Genomic DNA, 27,029 nt, shown 5'->3' on the forward strand with positions numbered 1-27,029 from the left:
GAAACTACTACGTCTACAAGTTCATAAAGACCACTATCTGCTATGCAGCATACTGTGCAGGTAAGCAACAAGTATTCGTTCTCTGCAGTCACACTGTGGTATCAAAGTTTAGCCAAAATGCTAAGATTAAGATCCAGAGGCTTCAGCTGCTGAAGCACAAAGTTATAAGTCTAGTTCTTCAGACTGACAGTGAATGGAATCCTTATTCCATATAATGTATCAGGAGATGATCATGTCTTTAGATAATTCAGATTCTATAGTGAACTAATTTGTCTTCTGCTCCTCATCAGATGTCAACACAACAATACCTGTGTGTGATACCTGCAGTGCAGCTCAGACCTGTGTGAGCAATGGCACCGTCTGGAGGTGTGAAGGTGAGTCTGAGTGACCATGAAACATCCACCATTCCACATGATGTACCCTGATGATTTTGACACAAACAGAGTTTGGTGTAGGCTAGAACGGGGTAATGTGAGACACGTTTTACATTTGCTCCCCTTTAAGCGAGCTAATTTATTTATCAATACAATGTACACATTTCCAATTAATTCAGGATGTTTCCTAGAAATGGGCATTAGCATAAGGTATTCAAGACAAAGGGCAGTGAAAATATGACTGTTTTAAAAAAAGTTGTCATGTGTCTCACTTTACCCCAGTTTAGGGGTAAACTGAGACAGACTAGCAAAATCAAGGGGGTAAACTGATCCACTTACTTTTTCCACTCTGAAACTACCATAAAACACATTTTGTAACAGTTAGAATCCTGACAGCTAGTTTGAAAACCACATATTCCAGAACTACTGTCGGACTAGTAACAGAATCATGGGGTTTGGTCAATTAAGCAAAAACATTTTCTAAACACTCGAAAGTAACTCCGATACAAATACAACATATAATTCATATTCAATAATTAACATTCAAATGACAGATATAACCAATTAGATTAAAACACAGTCTGGGGGTCAGAACACAAGACCCATAGAGCTAAAAATGAGGCATTGCCAGACTGCTGTGGGGAATATATTTATTTATTTTTATGTATTTATTATTCTTTCGGACAATTCCACACAATACACAATTTTCTCTTGCAAATATTCATACATCATACTTTGTGTTGTCCGAAGGGAGATGGAAGAAGCCAAAGGCTTATCAGGTCCCGCCCCCATAAAATATAATATAAATAGGTTATTATGAGCAAAAGATCGATGCTCTTCCCGAAGCTAGGCATCGCTATCAGACTGTGCACATCCGGGACTAAGCACACACGACTGTGGACATCATGAAGACGCTGGTGTTATTGGTGTTTTAAAAAAAGTTGTGTTTCACTTTACCCCAAAATAGGGGTAAATTGAGACAAACCAGAGAAATGGAGGGGGTAAACTGATCCACTTACTTTTTCCACTCTGAAACTACAACTTCAACACATGTTGTAACAGTTAGAATCCTGACAGCTAGCTTGAAAACTACATATTCCAGAACTAATGTCGGAATAGTAACAGAATCATGGGGTTGGGTCAATCAAGCAAGTTTTTTTTACTAAAAACTTGAAAGTTACTCTGATAAAATACAACATGTAATTCATAATGTTTTAATTAACATTCAAATGACAGATTGAACCAGTTAGATTAAAACACAGTCTGGGGGTCAGAACACAGGACCCTTAGAGCCAGCTAGTGTCTGGGGGTCAGAGCAAAGGCAATCAGAAACAGCTTGCCAAACCATGCCCTTGCTGACACCCCTTCAACCATTCAACCCCCACCACCGGACCGCATTGTCTCTATTCAAACTAGTCTCCTTGCTACCTCAAATATGATGGATTCATTAAAAGAGTGCACAGACACTGTCTCACTTTACCCTACCGCATTTGTCTCACTTTACCCCACAATTTGAGAAAAAACTACCTCTCTTAGCAATTCAGGCTAATCTTCAGTTAGCATCATCACATGGTTTCATATGTTGGTAATTCATCAACATGTATGATCTAAGTTGTTCTACCTGAATCAATTCGCTTTGGCACAACAGTTGATTAAGTTGACAGCAAGAAAATTTACTTTTACATGCAAAAAATAAATAAAAAACATGCTTACAACAGCACAATGAGGTCATCTCCGTCATGGCCAAGGGGAAATGGGAGGGGCTTGAAAACATACTGCTCACATGACCAAAAATGTGATCCGTTACCTAGATACAGGGGGAGTCTCACATTACCCTATGTCTCACATTAGCTCGTTCTCCCCTACAGTAAGCACAGTGCAGTTGGTTTTCATCACATATGACCTGAGAAAGTATCAAGGCACTAATTTGATATCTTACAGAATGGTTGTATTTGTGTCCAACAAAAAGCTACATTTTCATCACAAGTAGCCTATCTTTACTCCGATTTGTACCAAACATAATAGCTATCTTCTTCCAGTGTGATAAGGAAATATACATTTAAGGAATTACTTTTTGTTGAGAACATTTTTTTAAACCAAGTGAAAATGAAGCTAAGGTATTAACAGTTTAGAGGGATATTCAGGATATTTTGAAGTGGTTGTGTGGGATACTTCGGCATAGTAAGTGTGTGAGCAATGTTGCTGTAGCAGAAGTCAGCATTGTACTGTTGCAGAGGGGGCCAGCCGAAAAAAGTTTTTCACCAAATATATGAATGCTTGCCTAAAACCTAAATATCGGTTCAATTGTATGCTAAACTGAGATTGTTTCCACAGCTTTATTTTGAAACCAGATAGCCCTTTTTTTTGCCAATCAGCTGCTTGACTCAGAGCTACTGCGGATTACTAAAGAGACAAGAAATCAAAAACTAATAGCTTTCTGGCTGAAAACTCAAGCTGTGGGAAAAATCTCTGTTTAGCTTTCAATTGAACAGAAATTTAGGTTTTAGGTTAGCATTTATATTTGTGGTGAATTTTTTTTTTCTTCTGGCCCCCTCTGCAACATAACAATGCTGAATACTGCTACAGTAACCTCCCCCCTAAACTCTTTATAATGACTGTGCTGATGACCATCTCCATAAGGTAACAGACTAACTGTGCCAAAGTACTCCATTCAACCCTACTTCAAAGATGAACTATCCCTTAAGTACCGTCAAACTGATGAAATTGATCATGTTGCTTATTGCTGGTGAAATCAAAACCTGCTGTTGCAATGTTGGTTGAAAGAGATTTTGCTTTGACTTCAAACAGAAATTGGCTCATCAGTTTCTACAACCACACCTGCTCCAACACCAACAACACCACCAGGTTCTCCAGTGAGGCTGGTCGGCTCCACAAGCTGCTCTGGCAGAGTGGAAGTCTTCCATGACGGCCAGTGGGGGACAGTGTGTGATGACCTCTGGGGGCTGAGTGATGCTGAAGTGGTCTGTAGACAGGTTGGCTGTGGCAGGGCTCTGTCAGCTCCACAAGGCGCACGTCATGGACAGGGAAGTGGACCAATCTGGCTAGATGATGTTCAGTGTTCAGGAACTGAGTCATCACTAACAGACTGTGCACATCCGGGACTAGGCACACACAACTGTGGACATTATGAAGACGCAGGTGTTATTTGTGAAGGTAAATGTCTATACATAGGGGAGAGTGGGGTGAAGTGAGCTAAAATGATTTATCAGTCAAATTTACACATTTCCCATTAATTTAGGATGTTTCCTATCAATGGAAATTATCAGGATGAAGGGTAGTGCAAATATGATTGTTTAAAAAAAAGTAAACTGAGACAGACCAGAGAAATATAATATAAAACTGATCCACTTTCTTTTTCCACTCTACCATAACAACACATTTTGTAACAGTTAGAATCCTGACAGCTAGCTTGAAAACCACATTTTCCAGAACTAATGTCGGAGTAGTAACAGAATCATGGGCTTTGGTCAATCAAGCATGTTTTTTTCTAAACACTTCAAAGTAACTCTGATCAAATACAACATATAATTCATAATGTTTTAATTAACATTCAAATGACAGATATAACCAGTTAGATTAAAACACAGTCTGGGGGTCAGGACACAGGACCCTTAGAGCCAGCTAGTGTCTGGGGGAAAGGCCATCAGAACCAGAACAGTCTGGGACTCATGAAATTGATCATTTTGCTTATTGTTGGTGAAAGAGATTTTGCTTTGACTTTAAACATCGGTTTCATTTAAAGCATTCCCAAAGAGCTTTGCCCTGAACCTGAACTGGGCTCCCTAACAAAAGACTATCAACTGTATTTTTATGGTAATTTATATTTAACCAAGCTCTGACCGTGTTAAAGTCCTCTCACAGCTTGCTCTAACACACACACACACACACACACACACACACACACACACACACAGAAGAGACCTTAGCCTTATAGGGCCTGTATGTAGTAAAGCATTTCTCTGTTAAACCATAACTATAGAATGTGTAATATGAACAGATACCTTACATGAATCATCCTCCATTCCACATGATTTACCTTGATGAATTTGACACAAAAAGAGTCTGTGTTGTGTAAATGTTGTTGAAGCTCAAACTACTTGTATATCTAATTTAACCTCGCTGTAGATGAACCGAGTTTTCCGGAGCCGGAGTTGGTGTGTGGACGGGAGCAGATGCGTCTGACGATCCCAAAGATGATCCTGGAGGAACAAGGGCTTAACGGTTCCTCTGCTCACCTGATCGACCCGCGCTGCCACCATCAGGTAGACGACAATGGGACCTTCTCTTACCTGGTGGAACGGAGGAAGGTCTGTGGAAACCTGGTGAAGGTCAGTGAGAATCAAAAGTCATAAGTCAGAGTCAAATGTATCTCTATAGCACATTTAACAACAACATCAGTTGACCAAAGTGCTGTACAAAATACAATAAAAAACAACATATAACTCCTAGCAATGTGTGTGCATGTGTTTATATCTACGTAAACACACACATGTATTTGGAGAGAGACCAACTCGGGGAAAGGGGGCTACATGATGGACAGACAAGCAACTTGCAGATGGCGTCTACGGCCCTGATAACAACATACATCAGCCTCAACAAATGTTAAACCATTGAACCATTGTGTCCACTCATTGTCGTTTCCAGAACAACGGGACCCACCTCACGTACTCCAACATTGTGTTTGTGTACCCCTCTGGTCAATCCAACGCATCGATCTCTGTCCCGAGGAGTTTCCCGTTCTCCTGCGTCTTCCCACTGGATGACATCACCAGCCTGGACGTCGCCATCGGATTCCAGCCACCGTGAGTTCACCAACGTCACCGCATCACAATCATGTTCAAGCCTGATCTCTGAGCTTGGGGTCATCCCAATGTTCCCAGGTTTATATTGCACCAAATAGAATGTTCCTGAAATTGGTAATTAGGTTCAGGCATCACAGCTGGGTGGTTAGGGTAAGGGGACAGGGAGAGGTTAGAATAGGAATGAGACCAACACACACATACACACACACACAGACACACACACAGACATATTACCCGATCGAGTCTGGGAACATTGATATACTATATTCTCTCCCGTGGATCAGTTTGGACTTTCTCCAATCTCTGTAAGGTCAGAACGTGGGTCTCCTTCCCGCATTCTGAATCTTCGTCCCTTGTAGTTTAAGGCAGTTTCTGATTGGTTCATGTAGTCACCAATCTTGCCTGTTTGTCGTCTCTTTTCAGGGCCAGTGGGGAGGGTGTGGTTCGTGCGGGCGATCTCCCCAGAGCCGAAGTGTCCATGACTCTGTACACGAGGCCGGACTTCAGCGAGGCGTTCCCGGCCGGCCCCGTCCGCCTGCCGCTCGGCTCCGCTCTGCACGTCGCTGTGTCCGTGAACAACACCGAATACGACGGCTTCGGGCTGCTGCTGGAATCCTGCTACGTCACAAACTCTCCCAACGCCAGCGACCCACGCAAACACTTTCTGATCGAAAACCGGTGAGGAACAAAGTAATAATCATAGGGTGACTGTGGCTCAGGTGGTAGAGCGGGTCGGCCAATGATCGAAGGGTTGGCGGTTCGATTCCCGCCCTGACACTTGTCAAAGAGCTAAACTCCACTTGTGTCATGGTTGTTGTGTCCTTGGGCAAGACACTTCACCCACCTTGCCTCGTGTGAATGTCGATAGTTAGCCTGCTATCGGTGTATGAATGTGTGTATGAACGGTAACGTGGGAAAGGAAAACAGGTCTCCCTTGTAAAATAGTCTTCGGTCTCAATGGGATTTACCTTTAGAAATAAAGGTTAAAAAAAAAAAACTCGACATGGACCAAATCTGTCGGGAGATGCCCAAAAAATGCTTCAACATTTTGTAAACTTATTTCCTGTCTAAATTATTTTTAAAAAGTATTTAAATTGTTATTGTTATTTAAACTGATGATGTGTGCATTGGAAAAGCTATTTTCTTCTTTACTTTTTTATATCAATATTTTGGAGTGTACATTTTTAGCAAATTTGAATACTGGGGGGATGTGTCCCTCTCAATGTGTTTTATAAATATGACCCTTGAAGCTAGTTAACAACAGAATATGAGCTGCTGTGTGATTGTCTCCTCCCTCCAGGTGTGCCGTTGACCGTCGTCATGTGCAGGTGATAGAGAGCGGTGCTTCTCTGCGAGCTCGTTTCTCTGCTCTGCTGTTCCTGTACCACGGGAACTATGAGGACGTTTACCTGCACTGCAGCATCAGCATGTGTGACCGCAGCAGCGCCCCCTGCAGCCCTGTGAGTGAAGTGAACATTTTGATTGTATTCATTTGTGATTTTCTACTATTATTCTCTCACTCACGCACGCATGCACGTGCTCACACACACACACACACCCACACCCACACCCACACACACACACACACACACACACACACACACAAAAACAGGATTAGAAAAATATGATCTTTGTGAATAAACTTAAAAAATAAATTATAAAATCTTCTTGTCTGTTTTTAGAACTGTTCAGGGCGCCAGGCTCGGTCTGCAGTCTCCTCCGATCAGCTTCCTGTTGCTGTCGGACCAATCAGCTGTGAGTATTTTCCATTAATAAAAACAAATCTGTTCTTCATTGAAACAAGTCATGCATTCCAAATCTCATACTCTTTCTTTTTTCTATTCTACATACTACATCTGACCATCAAAATAATCTAGTTAGGATGCAGTATGCTACAAGTGGTACATACTTTTACTTATTTATTTCATCATAACATTGCTCCTTGATCTTGCCTCTTGCTTTTATATCCATCTCATCCCCGTTTGTTTTCATATTGAGGCTCCGTCGATATGACGTCACTTCCGGTGCGCACTGGATTGTGGGTCAGAATCTCCCTAATAGGACGCTGATTTTAACACTTAAAATTTCGCCGGATGTAGTAAACATCTGGGTATTTCTAACCATACTAAATCTGGCCACAAGAATTGGGACATCCTAAACCTTTTAGTAAAGTAAATAACAGAGTGTGGGGATTGGAACGCAGCCTTGGTCTTTATGTTCTGATTGATAAATGTTTCTCTGTTTGTGTCTTCAGGGTTTTGAGGAGCAGAAGACGACGTCGCAGCTTTTTACTTTTTTCATTTTAATCATTAACAGAAAATCAACGTTGATCAATGTAACCAGATATAATCACTAGAAGGGTTTACATGATTAATAATAATATTAATGGATTGGATTTATATAGCGCTTTTCTAGGCAATCAAAGCACTTTACAGGGTTCCAGGTACTATTCATTCATAGACAGTCATACCGGTGATGGAAGCGTGGCTGCCATTCAGCGCCCACGGCCCCTCAGACCACCACAAATATACAGCAGTCAGTCACATTCATACATGGACACTTATTTTCAGATTAAAAACATTTTTTCAAGACCAAAGCTAATCAAACCTTCCATGTAAAGTCATTATTCTGAATTAAAGGGATAAATTAAAGGAATTTAACTGGGTTGCTGAGCGGTGATTTAAATCTTTTCATTAACCGATCAAAAGAAAAATAGTTCCATGTAAATTATTTTAGCCGATTACTTTCTGGCTATGTTGTTCTGAGCATGCTCACTAACTGGACCTCGTCGGATACAACATTTTAATTTGAACTCAAACTATTTGATATTTAAGTATTATTGGAGGAATTGTAATGAAAGTCAGGAACAACTCACTTTTTTCAAAGATTATTTTTTTGGCATTTTCAGTCTTTATTAGAAAGTACATAGTTGAAATGGGGAGACAGAGAGAGAGAGAGGGGGGATGACCTGCAGTAAAGGTCCACAGGTCGGATTTGAACCCGCGACCACTGCAACGAAGGCAGGAGCCGATATGGTACGCGCTCTATCCACTAAGCCACCGGAGCGCCCCAGATTTGGGCATTTTACGATCTGATCCATTCATTGTATTAAACGTCCATGTAACCAGTAAAGTTTGAATCTGCAAACTGAATTAATTCATTTGGTTTGAAGAAATGTTATCCATGTTATTAATCAATCAATTCTTATAAACAGTGTGAAATCAACGACACTTAAAGCTGATCATAATTTTTTGAATTTTTGTGATGATTTAACAAAATTAAAATATATCTATTACACTTTCCATTGAGTCTGTTTTATATGTATTTACTTTTGTATTATGTATTGTGTATGTACGTATGCATTATGCAGAGCAACGCGGTTCCCAAGCCCAGCTGGGCAGGGAACCCTATTGATTTTGAACAGATTTATAATATACAGTGTACATTTTTCTCTGCGTAAACGTGGCTCCACAGCCCTAACCGTAACTCTGTGTGATAAACTAACAAGCAGAGCTAGTACAGACCCCTGCACTCTATGCATACAAAACACTTAAACATGCACACCACTAGGTGGCGCTACAGCATAGAAAACGCATTTGGGGTGTTACAACCTGGCTCAAAGGTGCTCAGGGGGCGCCAGAAACACAAAAAGTTAATCTCACAGCATACCATCTGGGGCCATTCCTGGGACTTACCCTAAGAATTGGTCAACATAAGTCAAAGTGAGAAGGGATTATTAATAATTATTTTTTTAAACAACCCTAACCCTCAACTAAATGAATGGAATTCAATGTAAATAGCTGAAAGGTGGACTGGCTTGCTCCCCCTTAAAATCCGTTTCTGTTTATCCATGAATCAAATGCTTTGGTGGGTATAGTTGTAGGGCTGATGCCAATAGGCAGGGTAAGTGTCATGGACTTAGGACTCTCCTAGTGGGGGATAGTGACCCTACCCTAACCCTACAGAAAATTAATGGAATTCAATGTAAATAGCCCAAAAATGGACTGGCTTGCTGTGAAAAGCATCCCCCAAAAAATCTGTTTCATCCCAGCAGCAAATACTTGTGTGGGTATAGTCGTAGGGCTGATGCTAATACTTGGACTTAGTTTCATGGGCGTCAGACTCTCCTTGTGGGAGATAGCGACCCTAACACTGACTCTCACATTGCAGCTTACAATGTAAAGCTTTTCACAATGAACCTTGCTGGACTAATACAGATTCAATTGGTTCCACAGTTGTGACACTTTTTGACATGCGACTTGCAGGGCCAGTACATACCGCTGATCTGTAGGCAAACGGAAACAGAAAAGTACACCGACTACAATCAAGGTGAATGCACAATTGACACACTATGGTTCTTAGGTTTGTTAAATTGCTCCACAAGGGGGGCGCCAAAACACGAAAAGTATATATCTCCTTATCCACTTGAGCCTATTTCTCTGCGATCTTTTAGCTTGTTGGTCTATAACTCCCAATCCAAACATCCGACATTCAAAAACTTTATTTCCACGGATTCTGTGAAGTGAGCGGTCGACGCTCGGGGCCCGAGTTTAGCCGGAGAGCCAAAGTCTCAAAAATGGGTTGAACATGGTCGGCCATACTTTTTAAGAACCAATAATTGGAGGGTCTGCGGCCATTTGAGTGTATGCACCCTTTATTTTCTGTCAGAAAAATGTGATTTTTTTTTCTTGAACTCCTCAGTGGGTTGGATAAGCTGTCAATAAATGCAATCCATATACACAGAACACATGTGCTGACAACATCCACTGAGAAAACCCTCTTAAAACACATTTCTACATGATTTTGCATCAATTTAATGCAAAACAACGACCATTCCCAGAGGCCTAGCCAAAGTAAAAAAAACATTCCAAATACAGATTTTAATTTGGGATATGTAATAGAGCTCTTTGAGGCCTTTCAGGGTAAGATCCCCCTGTCTCTCTACCTTTTTGCATTCCTAAGTAATTTGCTTCCAAATCAATCATGTCAAAAGTTCAATTTGCCATCATCACACAAACAATGGGATAGAGATGTGTAACCAATTCTGCTTGAAACCCGCCATCTTCCTGATGACGGTCGTCAATTTTGGTCCCACTGACCCCCCAGGAAGGCCCCAAAATAACTCGGAACCACCTGTTTAAAGGGACACTGTGTAACATTTTAAGTAATGCATTAGCTAAAATCAATATCCTCATTCATAAATATGTCCTCATTGGTGTAAAATCACCTCTGCCAATAATCTGAATTATCTTCCTGAGCGGAAAATTATAAATATTAATATTACATTTTGTACATTGAGCAGGCAAGTCTTATGAAGGAATCTATGTTTTTGAAATGTCATCAGGTGCATTGTTTAAAATTTAGAATTGTTCTTGTCCTTGAAGGCCACTGTAGCTTCTGTTATTATTCGAAAGGGTTGGGGTTACCCAGGGAGCGTTGCATTCTAGAACTTTCTAGAACTTTCTTGATGATGTCATATTACACACTGCACCTTTAACATGGACTACATGTTGGAATCCAGCAGCAAGTGAAGTGAAGTGAAAAATCATCCCTATTTACTCTAACCCGATTCATCTGTTGGATCATCAATAGTGATTATGAGGGAAATCCTGTAAAACCCTCAAAGCCCAAATCACAAGTGATTTATTCTCTTTGTCATGTTGCTGACACCAGCACAGTGTTGCACAACACTGCTGGCAGCTAGTGAGAGGTGTGTGTGTGTGTGTGTGTGTGTGTGTGTGTGTGTGTGTGTGTGTGTGTGTGTGTGTGTGTGTGTGTGTGTGTGTGTGTGTGTGTGTGTGTGTGTGTGTGTCAGTGTGTGTGTGTGTGTGTGTGTGTGTGTGTGTGTGTGTGTGTGTGTGTGTGTGTGTGTGTGTGTGTGTGTGTGTGTGTGTGTGTGTGTGTGTGTGTGTGTGTGTGTGAGAGAAAGGGTACGTGTGTGTGTGTGAGAGAGGGTGTGTGTATGTCAGTGTGTGTGTGTGTGTGTGTGAGAGAGAGAGAGAGAGGGTGTGTGTATGTCAGTGTGTGTCAGAGAGAGAGGGAAAGAGAGAGAGGGTGTGTGTGAGAGAGAGGGACAGAGAGAGAGAGAGGTGTGTGTGGGTGTCGACACTTCAAGACCTTTTGTAGTTATTCTACATTCTTTGACATACGTCTTCAGGTTGACACGGCCAGCCAGGTCTGACCAGTTTTTCAGAAACCTGGCCAATTGTCCAACCAGCCGGGTCATACCACAATGAAGCTGACGAGCAGCATCATCCTGTTTTAATCATTGTAACCAACAAGGTCCTGCTTTCTGTATTGTTTCAAAAAAAAAAAAAATGAAAATAGACCTTAAAAAGTTCTTAATGCAAAGAAAGATACAAGGACTGTAAGAACTGTTTTGTAATGATTTCAGTAATGTTTTCAGTAATTTTGCAGTGATGAGAGCAGAATGAACTAAGCCTAAATGTTGCAACCAAACATAGGCCAACTTTATAGTTTTGAAGGGCATGTTGGTTTGGTTATTCATGTAGAGAACCGCCTTTTTTTTCTTTTTTGCGTGAAGAATTTGTTGTTGATGTTAATTTTTAAGCGTTATTTATTTCAACAATACCACAAAAAGATTTCAAATGATTTATTGTCATGTGCAGAAATACCAAAAAGTGCAATATTTGGTGCAGTCAATTAGTGTAAATGCATCGTATACAAGAAACTTGTAGCATAGAAAACGTGCAAATTGTGAAAAAACTTTTAGTTTGCTTTAGTGAATACTAAAGAAGAGCAATGTCTCTGTGTGAACTGATTATTTTGTAGAGATCTGCTGATCTGTTAAACAATTGTGTGAGTGGGAATCAAAATAAATTGGTATGCTGGGCTAAGTCAGAAATGTACGTGCTACTATTGTAAAATAATAAGCCCTTGCTCCCCCAACTGTCCCTGCAAATCCTTGGTTGATAAGATAGTTATTCTCTCTACAAATACATGTATGTGTTTATTGAGGGATGAGCGCACTCACACGCATTGATACGAGTAAAGCATGGGTAAGGGGCGGGGGAGGCATTGACTGGTTGTTAAGGCGATGGGGGGGGGGGTGTTGTTAAGGCAACGGGGGGGGGGGGGGGGGTGGTACCTGATACCAAGTATGAAGAACTCTTTGAATTAACTTGAAAAACGTCATGAGATCCAACGCTTACAGGAAATAAGAAAGAAAAAACATGTCCACGTGCGTTGCCAGTGCCGATAGCTAAATCGGCTAATAGTTTTGATATTAAACAGATTTGGCTGGATTATATTTCCTGAGTCGTTCCTGCTCACGGAAAACACATCTAGGCCTACCTGCTACTTGTGTCTGGGTGTGGTTGTGAAAAGTATTTGGACCCCATGCAAAAACAGGTTGGGTACCTTTTGTAGTTCTTCTACATTCTTAAAAACAGGACAGGCTAGTTACTCACATGTTACAGGCATTGAGTTGAGACACACCCAGTGATCAATATAAGAGGTAAACTCCTTCCCAGCTCAGACTGACTGCAGCGACCGCCGACATGACACCAGCCTTCATCATCCTCTTCTGCCTCACGCTAACGGTATTTACACTTTTCAACTCCTTTGTGATTTTCTCTACTAATGACATCTATTGCAGGATGCCCAAGTGAACAACAAGTGTATTTTTCTATACTTAAAGTATATTTGAAGTGTATTAAAAGTTTGCAAGTATATCAACACCCTATGTACTTATTTAACCCTCATGCACCACTGGGACCATTTTCTGCCTTTTGGCCTTTTTTTTGTTTTTGCTTTTTGAATAACTTTAGCTGTGCTTATGTTAGCCTAATACATTTTGGCCAGGGTTAATTTGTATGCAGATCATTTCTGAATTTCTACTCAGCAACTTCATAGCACATATAATAAAGGCAGGACATTTTTTTGTTACACAGAAGACCCTAAGACCATTTTCGGCCCCCATTGACTTCCATTCAAAACGGCCTATTTTTCCAAATTTGATCCTGCTGACAAAGCAGCATAAAATATATTTTTCTATTATTTTGTGCTTTCATCCTTGACAAAAGGCATCAACATTTGTGATTTTCACCCCAACTACTAGGTGGTGCCCTTTAGGTATAATTTGCATGGGATTGAATGACAGGCTATTTTCCTGGTTGTCAGTTCTGCAATATTGTTGCCCCCCCAAAGGTCAATGTAAAAAAGTATTTCAACCTAAATGGTGTTGATGTGTTGGTAGGGATATCAGTGTGTGGTGTATATGTAGATATTGAGAAATTATGGTTTGTGAGTGTGTGTACAGACAGCCAAACTTCAAACACCCAAATTTGTATGTAAAAAATGGCTCAATTTGAAAGCATTAAAATCGGTAAAAACCTATCTTTTTCAAACCATAGCAATGTTGACAGACAAATGTAAATGTGAGGTTATTAGGCATGCATCCCAAACTTACGACACCAACATAACACTTTTTACCCCCACTTAGCTGAATTATTCATTTACTTCAGCTTTTACTGATAAGTCAAAATGCTCCCTAAAACAATTTCTTTTATAATTTTTGTCATTTCTTAGAGTTGCAGACCTATACATAAAACAATTAGCAACACATGAAAGGTTAGGATCCATATTGATACCTAAGGGTTGTGTCTGTGTGTTTGTTGTGAAATTATTGTGTGTGCGTATGTGTGTCTTTGTGTGCTTCCATATATATGCAGCTAAAAGGTGCTATTTTGGGGCTTTCAGGTGGCTGCTCACCCAGCATGCACAAAAGTTCACTGACACTATCCCAAAACTGTGTGTGTGTGTGTGTGTGTGTGTGTGTGTGTGTGTGTGTGTGTGTGTGTGTGTGTGTGTGTGTGTGCATAATAAGGCCACATTTTTTGTGAAAAAATAATCATTTTAAGCATTAAAAGCAAACGAAAATCAACTAATATTAAATATGTATGTACAGAGCTCAAGTGGGGTAAATGGTTTATAAAAAAAAGTAAAAAAAACATTATTGTATAATACTTGTATGGCAGTTAATTGGGCGTGGCTTCTTGTGGCCCTTAGGGTCTCCTGTGTAACAAAAAAGTTAGGGAGGCCTGAGGGTTAAGTATATTATTTTGTGTGCTGTGTTTGAGTGTATTTTTAATGTGCTTAAGTATAGTCATAAAAAATGTGCTGTGTTTGAGTGTATGTCTTAATATGCTTAAAGGTGTGGTATGTGATTTCTGATTGGTCAAAATTAACATGAGCTGTACACTTTGACCAATCAGAGAGAGGCTTCGATCCTAAAAAAAAAATCCGATTGTATGTTCTTATTGGCTGTTGGGACTGTCAACTGTTCAAATCTCTATCACAACTGCTATTTTCTCCCCAAATTCTCCATCCCAGCTTTAAATATAGTTCTAAAAAGTGTGTTAAGTTTGAATGTATTTTTAATATGCTTAAAGCTGGGGTGGAGTATTTGGGGAGAAAATGGCAGTTGGGATAGAGATTCGAATCCAAATACCTCAACCGCTCCACCTGTTCTCTTTGGTCCCTCCCCTATGGTCCCTCCCTGACACGCTCTACACCAACAAAGTCTTGCCAAATAAGCCAATAAGAACAGAGAATCGGAGCCTCGCTCTGATTGGTCAAATTGTCAGCTCATGTTAACTTTGACCAATCAGAAATCATATACCCCAGCTTTAAATAGTATACTTGAGTACAAAATACAGTCATGCCCAAAATTATTCATATACCCCTGGCAAATTTTGACTTAAAGTTACTTTTATTCAACCAGCAAGTTTTTTGTTTGTTTGGAAATGACACAGGCTTCTCCCAGAAGATAATAGGACCATGTACAAGATCATCATTGTGGAAAAAAACATTTTTCAACTTTTATTTACATTTGAACAAAAAGTGGCATGTCAACAATTATTCATACCCTTCTCAATAATCAATAGAAAAGCCCTTATTGGCTATTGTAGCAATCAAACACTTCCTATAATTGCTGACTAGCTTTTTTGTATGTCTCCACTGGTATTTTTGCCCTTTCATCTTTAGCAATGAGCTCCAACTCTTTCAGTTTGAAGCGTCTCACTGCCATCACCCTCATCTTTAGCTCCCTCCACAGATTCTCAATTGGATTCAAGTCAGGACTCTGGCTGGGCCACTGTAAAACGTTAATGTGTTTGTCCGCTCAGCATTTCTTCACCACTCTTGCTTTGTGTTTTGGGTCGGAGGGGGCGCCCTTGCCCACTGCGCCACGGGCACCCCCATCCTTTTTTTAACTTAACATACGATCTAACATTAATCTATACGGGTCTATTTGCCACTATGGTTAAAACATTTATTATTTCTCTTTTGGATTTCTCCATGCAGGTTGATTTAGTGTCTTAAAAATAAATAAAAAATAAAATAGTGTCTTGATTATTTTAGGTTGTTAGTGACTCTGTGGATCAAATTAGTCTCAAACAACAATCATCTTTGACTCTGGACACCTCCTCCTCCTTCTGCTATTTGGTCCAAAGAAAATCTATACACCTTTTCTTTTTTACCTTTTCCCACATAAATCTATAGATTTTTCTTTGGAAAAAATGTATTCCCTTTTCATAATTTTTTTTTCTCTTTTGGGTTTCTCCATGCAGGTTGATTCACAACCGCCCCAAGCCGGCTCCGTGACGTTTTCCTGCGGTGGCACACAGTGCCCTTCTGGTCAGGACTGCCTCCTGGTGGACGGCACGTCTCGCTGCATGGACCCGTGTGATCACTACACGCCGCTAGACGACGCCTGGAGAGCCACCGACATCAGGAGAGGGCCGCCTTTTCACTGCGACCGAAACACAGTCGGTCAGGGCTGGTACCGTCTGTTCCTCGGTAGCAGCAGCGTTCAGATGCCAGAGAGATGCATTGATTGGCTCATGTGTGGAACTGCTACTCCACTGTGGCTGCAGACGCCCCACCCGCGGCTCTCTGCAGGCATCATAGAGGCCCAGGTTTGTGGCAGCAAAAATGGTAATGGTAATCCCCAAGGAGGCTGCTGCCACTTCAAGGAAAAGCCAATCCATGTGAAAGCCTGCCCAGGAAACTACTACGTCTACAAGTTCATGAGGCCCAGTCAATGCGCTCTAGCATACTGTGCAGGTAAGCAACAAGTTCCTTCTCTGCGTCACATTGTGGTATCAACGTTGAGCCAAATGCTAAGATCAAGATCCAGAGGCTTCAGCTGCTAAAGCACAAAGTTTTAAGTCTAGTTCTTCAGACTGACAGTGAATGGAATCCTTATTCCATATTGTATGTGGAGATGATCATGTCTTTGGATAATTCAGACCTTTGGTACCATCAGATTCTCTAGTGAACTAATTTGTCTTCTGCTCCTCATCAGATGTCAACACAAAAATACCTGTGTGTGATACCTGCACTGAAGCTCAGACCTGTGTGAGAAAAGGCACCGTCTGGAGGTGTGAAGGTGAGTCTGAGTGACCATGAAATATCCAACATTCCACATGATTTACCATGATGGTTTTGACACAAAAAGAGTTTGGTGTAGGGGAGAACGGGGTAATGTGAGACACTTTTTACATTTGCTCCCCTCTAAGCGAGCTAAACTGATTTATCAGTAAAATGTACACATTTCCAATTAATTCAGGATGTTTCCTAGCAATGGACATTATCAGAATGTATTCAGGACAAAGGGCAGTGAAAATATGGTTGTTTTAAAAAAAGTTTTCTTGGGTCTCACTTTACCCCAGTTTAGGGGTAAACTGGGACAGACTAGCGAAATCAAGGGGGTAAACTGATCCACTTACTTTTTCCACTCTGAAACTACCATAACAACACATTTTGTAACAGTTAGAATCCTGACAGCTAGTTTGAAAACCACATATTCCAGAACTACTGTCGGACTAGTAAAAAAATTATGGGGTTTGGTCAATTAAGCAAAACATTTTTCTAAACACTCGAAAGTAACTCTGATACAAATACAACATATAATTAATATTCAATTATAATATATATAACCCTTAACATTCAAATGACAGATAGAACCAGTTAGATTAAAACACAGTCTGGGGGTCAGAACACAAGACCCATAGAGCTAAAAATTAGGCATTGCCAGACTGCGATGGGGAATATAAATAGGTTATTATGAGCAAAAGATCGATGCTCTTCCCGAAGCTAGCTCAGGAGCTAGCGGCTAAAAATATCACTAAAATCAGTGAAAACATTAGTTTCAAAGTTTGACTTCTACACTATTAGCTTCCAACCCTTTGTCCTGTTAAAAACGAGGCATTGCTAGACTGGGGAGGGGAATATAAATATGTTATTATGAGCAAAAGCTGGATGCTTGTCCCAAAGCTAATAGCTATACACCAATAAAAACATTTCTTTTACTTTCACCGTTTGAAAAAAACCACAAGTAGCTTCCTATCCGTTGTGTTATTAAAAATGAGAAATTAATAGACTGCTGTGGTTTGGATAAATTAGTGGCTTATGAGCAAAAGCCTTCTGTGTTGGTTTATGCAACATTCAGCATGCTTTGCTGTACTACAGGCATCTTGTCGCTTAGCGGGGAAAACAACATGGCGGTGAAGGAATATTTTTCCAGAGGATCTCGGGGCCGTGGACCAATACGAAATAGGGGCATGGGGTTATCTGACTGGAGTATATCGGGGGGAGGTTTTCAGAAAGGGGGAGAGTGAGAAAAGGAGAAAGTTCATTTTTTTTAAACTTTGGCAGTCTCTAGGCACACCGTGGACACATATTTATGTTGAAAAACTTCAAAAAAGTGCATTTTGCATAATATGGAAGCTTTAAATATAATGGATTCATTAAAAGAGGGCACAGACACTGTCTCACTTTACCCCACATCATTTATCTCACTTTACCCTACAATCTGAGAAAAAACTACCTCTCTTAGCAATTCAGGCTAATCTTCAGTTAGCATCATCACATGTACAGTATGATGTTTCATATGTTGGTACCTCATCAACATTTACAGTATGATCTAAGTTTTTCTACCTGAATCAATTTTCTTTGACACAACAGTTGATTAAGTTGACAGCAAGAAAATGTACTTTTACATGCAAAACAAATATTTTCGTGAAAACAACCATGCTTACAAAAGCACAATGAAGTCATCTCCCTCATGGCCAAGGGGAAATGAGAGGGGCTTGAAAACATAATGCTCACATGACCATAAATGTGTTCCGTTGCTTAGATACGGGGGTCACTCACATTACCCGATGTCTCACATTACTTCGTTCTCCCCTACAGTAAGCACAGTGCAGTTGGTTTTCATCACATATGACCTGAGAAAGTATCAAATTACTAATTTGATATCTTACAGAATGGTTGTATTTGTGTCCAACAAAAAGCTACATTTTCAACACAAGTAGCCTATCTTTACTCTGATTTGTACCAAACATAATAGGTATCTTCTTCCAGTGTGATAAGGAAATATACATTTAAGGCATTATTTTTTGTTGAGACCATTTTTTAAACCAAGTGAAAATGAAGCTGAAGTATTAACAGTTTAAAGGGATATTCAGTATGTTTTGAAGTGGTTGTATGGGATACTTCGGCAATAGTAAATGTGTTAACTTGTGAAAATGAGAGAGATGTTGCTGTAGCAGAGTCAGCATTGTACTGTTGCAGAGGGGGCCAGACGAAAAAGTTTTTCACCAAATATATGAATGCTTGCCCAAAACCTAAATATCGGTTCAATTGTATGTTAAACTGAGATTGTTTCCACATCTTTATTTTTGCTAATCAGCTGCTTGACTCAGAGCTACTGCGGATTACTCAAGAGACAAGAAAACAAAAACTAATATCTTTCTGGCTGCAAACTCAAGCTGTGGGAAAAAAATCTCAGTTTAGCTTGCAATTGAACAGAAATGTAGGTTTTAGGTTAGCATTTATTTATGTGGTGAAAAAAGGTTTTTCTTCTGGCCCCCTCTGCAACAGTACAATGCTGACGACTGCTACAGTAACTTCCCCCCTAAACTCTTTATAATGACTGTGCTGATCACCATCTCCATAAGTTAACAGACTAACTACGCCTAAGTACTCCATTCAACCCTACTTCAAAGATGAACTATCCGTTAAGTACTGTCAAACTGATGAAATTGATAATCTTTGCTTTTTGCTGGTGAAATCAAAACCTGCTGTTGCAATGTCGGTTGAAAGAGATTTTGCTTTGACTTCAAACAGAAATTGGCTCACCAGCTACAAACACACCTGCTCCAACACCACTAAGTTCTCCAGTGAGGCTGGACGGTTCCGACAGTAGCTGCTCTGGCAGAGTGGAAGTCTTCCATGACGGCCAGTGGGGGACAGTGTGTGACGACGGCTGGGGGCTGAGTGATGCTGAAGTGGTCTGTCGACAGGTTGGCTGTGGCAGGGCTCTGTCAGCTCCACAAGGCGCACAATTTGGACCGGGAAGTGGACCAATCTGGCTAGATGAAGTTGACTGTGCAGGAAATGAGTCATCGCTAACAGACTGTAGACATCAGGGACCAGGCATACACAACTGTGGACATGATGAAGACGCTGGTGTTATTTGTGAAGGTAAATGTCTATACATAGGGGAGAGTGGGGTGAAGTGAGCTAAAATGATTTATCCGTGCAATGTACACATTTCCCATTAATTCAGGAAGTTTCCTAGCAATGAAAATTATCAGAATTTATTCAGGATGAAGGGCAGTGAAAATATGACTGTTTTAAGAAAAGTTGTCTTGGGTGTCACTTTACCCCAGCTTAGGGGTAAACTGAGACAGACCAGAGAAATCAAGGGGGTAAACTGATCCACTTACTTTTTCCACTCTGAAACTACAATAACAACACATGTTGTAACAGATAGAATCCTGACAGCTAGTTTGAAAACCAAATATTCCAGAACTAATGTCGGACTAGTAACAGAATCATGGGGTTCGGTCAATCAAGCCTGTTTTTTTTCCCTAAAAACTTGAAAGTTACTCTGATCAAATACAACATATAATTCATACTGTTTTAATTAACATTCAAATGACAGATTGAACCAGTTAGATTAAAACACAGTCAGGGGGTCAGAACACAGGACCCTTAGAGCCAGCTAGTGTCTGGGGGTCAGAGCAAAGGCAATCAGAAACAGCTTGCCAAACCATGCCATTGCTGACACCCCTTCAACCATTCAACCCCCACCTCCGGACCGCATTGTCTCTATTCAAACTAGTCTCCTTGCTACCTCAAATATGATGGATTCATTAAAAGAGGGCACAGACACTGTCTCACTTTACCCCACAGCATTTGTCTCACTTTACCCTACAGTCTGAGAAAGAACTACCTCTCGTAGCAATTCAGGCTAATCTTCAGTTAGAATGGTTGTATGTGTCCAACAAAAAGCTACATTTTCATCACAAGTAGCCTATCTTTGATGATTTTGACACAAAAAGAGTTCGGTGTATCTTAACTCTGATTTGTACCAAACATAATAGGTATCTTCTTCCAGTGTGATAAGGAAATATACATTTAAGGCATTACTTTTTGTTGAGACCATTTTTTTAAACCAAGTGAAAATGAAGCTGAAGTATTAACAGTTTAAAGGGGTATTCAGGATGTTTTGAAGTGGTTGTATGGGATACTTCGGCATAGTAAGTGTGTTAACTTGTGAAAATGAGAGAGATGTTGCTGTAGCAGAAGTCAGCATTGTACTGTTGCAGAGGGGGCCAGACGAAAAAGTTTTTCACCAAATATATGAATGCTTGCCTAAAACCAAAAATATCGGTTCAATTGTATGCCAAACTGAGATTGTTTCCACAGCTTTATGTTTGCCAATCAGCTGCTTGACTTAGAGCTACTGTGGATTACGCAAGAGACAAGAAAACTAAAACTAATATCTTTCTGGCTGAAAACTCAAGCTGTGGGAAATATTCTCAGTTTAGCTTGCAATTTAACAGAAATTTAGGTTTTAGGTTAGCATTTGTATATGTGGTGAAAAAAAGTTTTTCTTCTGGCCCCCTCTGCAACAGTACTATTTTGACTTCTTCTACAGTAACCTCCCCCCTAAACTCTTTATAATGACTGTGCTGATCACCATCTCCATAAGTTAACAGACTAACTGTGCCAAAGTATTCCATTCAACCCTACTTCAAAGATGAACTATCCCGTACTGTCAAACTGATGAAATTGATAATTTTGCTTATTGCTGGTGAAATCAAAACCTGCTGTTGCAATGTCGGTTGAAAGAGATTTTGCTTTGACTTCAAACAGAGAGTTATCCAGTGAGGCTGGTCGGCTCCGGCAATACCTGCTCTGGCAGAGTGGAAGTCTTCCATGACGGCCAGTGGGGGACAGTGTGTGACGACCGCTGGGGGCTGAGTGATGCTGAAGTGGTCTGTCGACAGGTTGGCTGTGGCAGGGCTCTGGGGGCTTCAGGAAGAGCACGTCATGGACAGGGAAGTGGACCAATCTGGCTAGATGACCTTCAGTGTTCAGGAACTGAGTCATCACTAACAGACTGTGAACATCCGGGACTAGGCGTACACGACTGTGGACATGATGAAGACGCTGGTGTTATTTGTGAAGGTAAATGTCTATAAATAGGGGAGAGTGGGGTGAAGTGAGCTAAAATGATTTATCAGTCAAATTTACACATTTCCCATTAATTCAGGATGTGTCCTAGCAATGGAAATTATCAGAAATTATTCAGGATGAAGGGCAGTGAAAATATGATTGTTTAAAAAAAAGTTTTCTTGTGTCTCACTTTACCCCAGCTAAGGGGTAAACTGAGACAGACCAGAGAAATCAAGGGGATAAAATTGATCCACTTACTTGTTCCACTCTAAAACTACCACAACAACACATTTTGTAACAGTTGGAATCCTGACAGCTAGCTTGAAAACCACAATTTTCCTGTCGGACTAGTAACAGAATCATGGGGTTTGGTCAATCAATCATGTTTTTTTTCCTAAAAACTTGAAAGTAACTCTGATCAAATACAACATATAATTCATAATTAAGTACGGGCCCTCAATAACTTGTTATCCACCATACTTATTCTTCTTATTTCTTCCGCCACATTTTCTAGCTCTATCTCCTCCCACACCGTTGCATGTAGAAACGTGCATCCCCACCCCAAGGGGTGCGCTATTATTCAGTTTTTTGATTTTCCACAAGGGGGCGCTGTTATTAAGCCCCGACTGAACAAAGTTTGAGAGGCCACGCCCCTCACACCGTAAGTCCGATTGACTTGAAATTTTTCACACACGTGTATTTTAGGGTGCTCTAAAAAAAAGCCTCTGGGGACCATAAAAGTCAACCTGGAAATATTTTTCACTAATTAGCATAAACTGAATAACAGGGTTTTAACCACAACTTTGTCAAATTTGACTCTATCAACACCAAATTTCTCACGAGGTCTCGGGGGACTACGATGCACATTTCCGTAAAATATTAGTAGGATAGCTTGAACAACATGGCAGCCATTGACCAAAACGTTTACGCAGGGGTACTTATTACTTAATTACTTTTTTCCAACACCACCAGGTTCTCCAGTGAGGCTGGTCGGCTCCAGCAGTACCTGCTCTGGCAGAGTGGAAGTCTTCCATGACGGCCAGTGGGGGACAGTGTGTGGCGACTCCTGGGACAGGAGTGATGCTGAAGTGGTCTGTAGACAGATTGGCTGTGGCAGGGCTCTGGAGGCTCCAGGACGTGCACATTTTGGACCGGGAAGTGGACCAATCTGGCTAGATGATGTTCAGTGTTCAGGAACTGAGTCATGGCTATCAGACTGTGCACATCCGGGACTAGGCAAACATGACTGTGGACACTTTGAAGACGCTGGTGTTACTTGTGAAGGTAAATGTCTATACATAGGGGAGAGTGGGGTGAAGTGAGCTAAAATTATTTATTAGTCAAATGTACACATTTCCCATTAACTCAGGATTTTTCCCATCAATGGAAATTATCAGAAATTATTCAGGATGAACGGCAGGGAAAATATGATTGTTTTCTTGTTTCTCACTTTACCCCAGCTTAAGGGTAAAATGACACAGACCAGAGAAATCAAGGGGGCAAACTTCCTAAATAGTAGGGTTTGAATAGCAGTTGGAGATTAAATCAAGATAATAGTCAGATTTGGCTTTCCCAACCATGGTTGTGCATCTATTTCTGAGTTGTCTAAAAACAGTCCAATTAGAATTTTCTCCAGAGCGTCTAGCCAGAGACCAGGCTTTATTTCTCTCAGAAAATAAGTCGGAAAGTTAATTTGTGAACCAGGGGTGTGATCTATTTTTCACACACACACACACACACACACACACACACACACACACACACACACACACACACACACACACACACACACACACACACACACACACACACACACACACACACACACACACACACACACACACACACACACGGGGTGAGCAGATGGATAGTTTAAATTTTTCCTATTTTTCTGTGTTTTTTTCCTTTCTTCTTTCCCTGTTATATTATGCTTGTAAAAAAAATAATAATTTAAGCAGTTAGTTATTGCGTATAGATGTCAAGAGATATGCACAAATGCTTTCAATAAAAAAATATTTGAAACAAAAACTTCTTGTCCTTTTTCAGAACTGCCGTAGGGCCTCCTCCGATCAGCTTGCTGCTGCTGTCGGACCAATCAGCTGTGAGTATTTCCCGTTAATAAAAACAAATCTGTTCTTCATTGAAAAAAGCCCTACGTTCCAAATCTCATACTCTTTATGCTTCAAGTGGGACATACTTTTACTTGTTTATTTCATCATAACATGGCGCCTTGATCTTCTCCTTGGTTTTATATCCGTCTCATCCCTGTTTGTTTTCATACTGGGGCTCCGTTGATGCGACATCACTTATGGTGCACTGCGCACTGGATTGTGGGTCAGAATCGCCAAAATAGCATGTTGTTTTTGTTTTCAACACCACCAGATCTAGTAGGACATCTGGGTATTTCTAACCATACTAAATCTGACCCCAAGAATCAGGACATCCTAAATATTTTTTCTACCAAACTAAATAGTAGAAAGTATGGTAACTAAATAACAGAGTATGGGGATTGGAACACAGCCTTGGTCTTAATGCTCTGATCGATAAATGTTTCTCTGTTTGTGTCTTCAGGGTTTTGAGGAGCAGAAGACGACGTCGCAGCTTTTAACTTTTTTCATTTTAATCATTAACAGAAAATCAACGCTGATCAATGTAACCAGATATAATCACTAGACGAGTTTACATGAATAATAATAACTAGAACTGCAAGCAGTTTTGACCGGGGGCCAAGCCTCCGACGCAACTCGTCGTCAACCGCCGCGCCGGCCGCTCACTTCACGGAACATGTGGATGTAAAGTTTTTGACCGTGGGATGTTCGGTGTGGGAGTTGTATAGGTATCGCTGTTTACGGATGAATTTGGCGAAACTGCCACGGTGGAACGATGCAGCTCAATTCACAGAACAAGTGGATGTCAAGTTTTTTAATGTGCGATGTTTGGTTGGCGAGTTATGAGCAAAAGCAGATTGTCAGCCTTGACAAAATGGCTGCCGGAGCTAATTGACATGCTAGCTGAGATTCGGATTCCCGCCGTTTTTCTTTGACGGATTTTTTTTTTTTTCATTTTATTAAAAAGTCCCTTAAACATTACTATTTCTTGGCCATATTTTTTATATAGACTCGTGTATGCCCCTTGATGGTTTCCCGTGAGTTTTAAGAAATTTCCTCTGGCCAATTAGGAGATTTAAAATTTCCTAATTTATGGCGCCCCCTTATGGCGAAATTCTCCAAATTTTTTATTGTACGCAATTAAGGGTAGCCCCAACATATGTCTAAAATTTGGACTTGATCCGATTTATGATTTTGGATTTATGAATTTCTACGTAAAACGTAGCTAATCAACAAATATTTAAAACGCTACCGTTTCGTTATCCATGGTCGGATCAAAATTCTTTTGAATTCTTTTTTTCCGTGTGGGTCGGTAGATGTTCCGTGCGAACTTTGGTATCAATTGTCCAAAAATTGTGGGAGGAGTAGCGAAAAATATGTTTTTCAGTTTTCGCGATTTTGCGAAAAATTTATAATATCGCAAATGGGCGTGGCCTATGCCAAATGATGCAGCTGACTCCAGTGCATCTGTGGATATAAAGTTTTTGACTGTGGGACGTTCGGTGTGGGAGTTATGACCCCAAACGCGTTTTCCTTTGTTGTAGCGCCACCTAGTGGCCGGCATGTCTGAATTTTGTTGTAGACCGGGAGGCCGGGGGTCTGAACTAGTCATGCAAGTGGCATGTCCCAACCCTTTACGGTTTGGGCTGCAGCACCACTTTTACTCGGAGAAAAATTAAAATAATAATAATAACAATCCTTACAAAAACAATAGGGTTCCCTGCCCCGCAGGGCTTGGGAACCGCGTTGCTTTGCATACAGCGGTCCCAGCCTGCTCGGGCTTGGCCCCCTAATAATAATAATGGATTGGATTTATAAAGCGCTTTTCTGGGCACTCAAAGCGCTATACAGGGTTCCAGGTACTATTCATTCACAGACAGTCATACCGGTGATGGAAGCGTGGCTGCCATTCAGCGCCCACGGCCCCTCAGACCACCAGCTCAAGCATACAGCAGTCAGTCACATTCACACATGGACACTTGTGTGAATGTACCCTGAGTTTACCCTGCTGCCATCAGGGCGCAGATACAGGCTTCCACTTTGCCGAACTAACCGATAGCAGGCTAACTATCGACATTCACACGAGGCAAGGTGGGTGAAGTGTCTTGCCCAAGGACACAACAACTATGACACAAGTGGCAGGGCGGGCATCGAACCACCAACCCTTAGATTAATTGGCCGTCCCGCTCTACCACCTGAGTCGTCCCAATTGAACCCTTTTGGCATCATAACATCTGATCCATTCATTGTATTAAACGTCCATGTAAACAGTAAAGTTTGAATCTGCAAACTGAATTGATTCATTCAGTTTGAAGAAATATTATCCATGTTAACTAATCAATCAATCCTTATAAACAGTGTGAAATCAGCAACACTTAAAGTTGATTATTAATTGTATTTTTGGGATGATTAAACAAAAATAAAATATATATATTGCACCTTCCATTGAGTCTGTTTTGTATTATGTATTAAGCATGTATGTATGTATCAGTGGCGTGGCGTGGGGATTTTTTTTGAGGAAGCTAAGTGAGACAACACCTTTAATCTAAATGTGTATTGGAAGGTGGGAGACAGAAAATAGTAGGCTACATCGCATCTCTCTCTCTCTCTCTCTCTCTCTCTCTCTCTCTCTCTCTCTCTCTCTCTCTCTCTCTCTCTCTCTCCTAATCATTTTATTAAATTACAACACTACTTAAGACAACCCAGAACAACTTCAGTGGATATGCAGTACCAATGCAACTTGATCCAGGCACAATTAGAAAAAAAATAACACAAAACATAACACACATAGCTACACGGACAGTTCAGGGAACAGTAAAGCTGCACCGGGAGAAGGTGTGTATTTTACTCACTATTTGTAGAGGAAGGCCATTAGCTGAAGTTTGCAGCTACCAGCTAGCCACTCTGTGCGGACATAGTTCTCCTCACGGAAAGTGCGATAAACTTGCTTTCTCTCCACACGCATTGGCCTGCCGTCAGATCTGATTTTTAATGGCTCCTCAATTGGCCGTATGGTAAAATAATTTGTTACTAAATACTCAAAATCTCCACCCTCCATAGCTGTTCTTGCTAATATAATAACAATGCAAACATGCTTAAACGTGCTTGTTACATGTAATTTATGATCATCAAAGGGAAATATGAGACTGTTTCAGAAATATTTCAAAGTTCCTCGTAGCACCTTTAAAGTCCAAACTTCCTCTTGGTCTTACTGGCTACATGTAGCTCGT

General features: G+C 40.7%; 4 protein-coding genes across 13 annotated transcripts in view; 3 read left to right on the top strand and 1 right to left on the bottom strand.

Annotated features, from left to right (window-relative positions):
- Nucleotides 1–27,029, bottom strand: part of LOC307256516 (scavenger receptor cysteine-rich domain-containing protein DMBT1-like) — a 394,296-nt gene that overhangs the window by 321,845 nt on the left and 45,422 nt on the right. The window lies entirely within an intron of this gene.
- The window catches only part of LOC307256526 (uromodulin-like), a 113,843-nt gene that overhangs the window by 3,038 nt on the left and 83,776 nt on the right, over nucleotides 1–27,029 (top strand). The window contains exon 6 of one of the 2 annotated variants that reach the window (XM_080035532.1): nucleotides 291–356. The exons of the other annotated variant lie outside the window; for it this stretch is intronic. Coding sequence (XP_079891658.1) covers nucleotides 291–318 — 28 coding nt within the window. The 3' untranslated portion in view covers nucleotides 319–356. Of the gene's footprint in view, nucleotides 1–290; nucleotides 357–27,029 lie in introns of those variants that run through there. 2 annotated transcript variants of the gene reach the window in all.
- Nucleotides 351–23,013, top strand: LOC307256616 (scavenger receptor cysteine-rich domain-containing group B protein-like; the record flags this gene model as incomplete). Its single annotated transcript, XM_080035647.1, has 5 exons — nucleotides 351–366; nucleotides 3,183–3,548; nucleotides 19,367–19,708; nucleotides 21,389–21,657; nucleotides 22,624–23,013. The coding sequence occupies 5 exons, from the start codon at nucleotides 351–353 to the stop codon at nucleotides 23,011–23,013; spliced, it is 1,383 nt and encodes a 460-aa protein (XP_079891773.1).
- On the top strand, nucleotides 4,551–7,775 carry LOC307256617 (uromodulin-like). The gene is made up of 6 exons (XM_080035648.1): nucleotides 4,551–4,723; nucleotides 5,040–5,197; nucleotides 5,621–5,875; nucleotides 6,498–6,666; nucleotides 6,890–6,952; nucleotides 7,452–7,775. The coding sequence occupies exons 1-6, from the start codon at nucleotides 4,568–4,570 to the stop codon at nucleotides 7,551–7,553; spliced, it is 903 nt and encodes a 300-aa protein (XP_079891774.1). The 5' UTR covers nucleotides 4,551–4,567; the 3' UTR covers nucleotides 7,554–7,775.

The sequence above is a fragment of the Ammodytes marinus genome, assembly GCF_949987685.1.
Source record: "Ammodytes marinus genome assembly, chromosome: 10".
Taxonomy (NCBI): domain Eukaryota; kingdom Metazoa; phylum Chordata; class Actinopteri; order Uranoscopiformes; family Ammodytidae; genus Ammodytes; species Ammodytes marinus.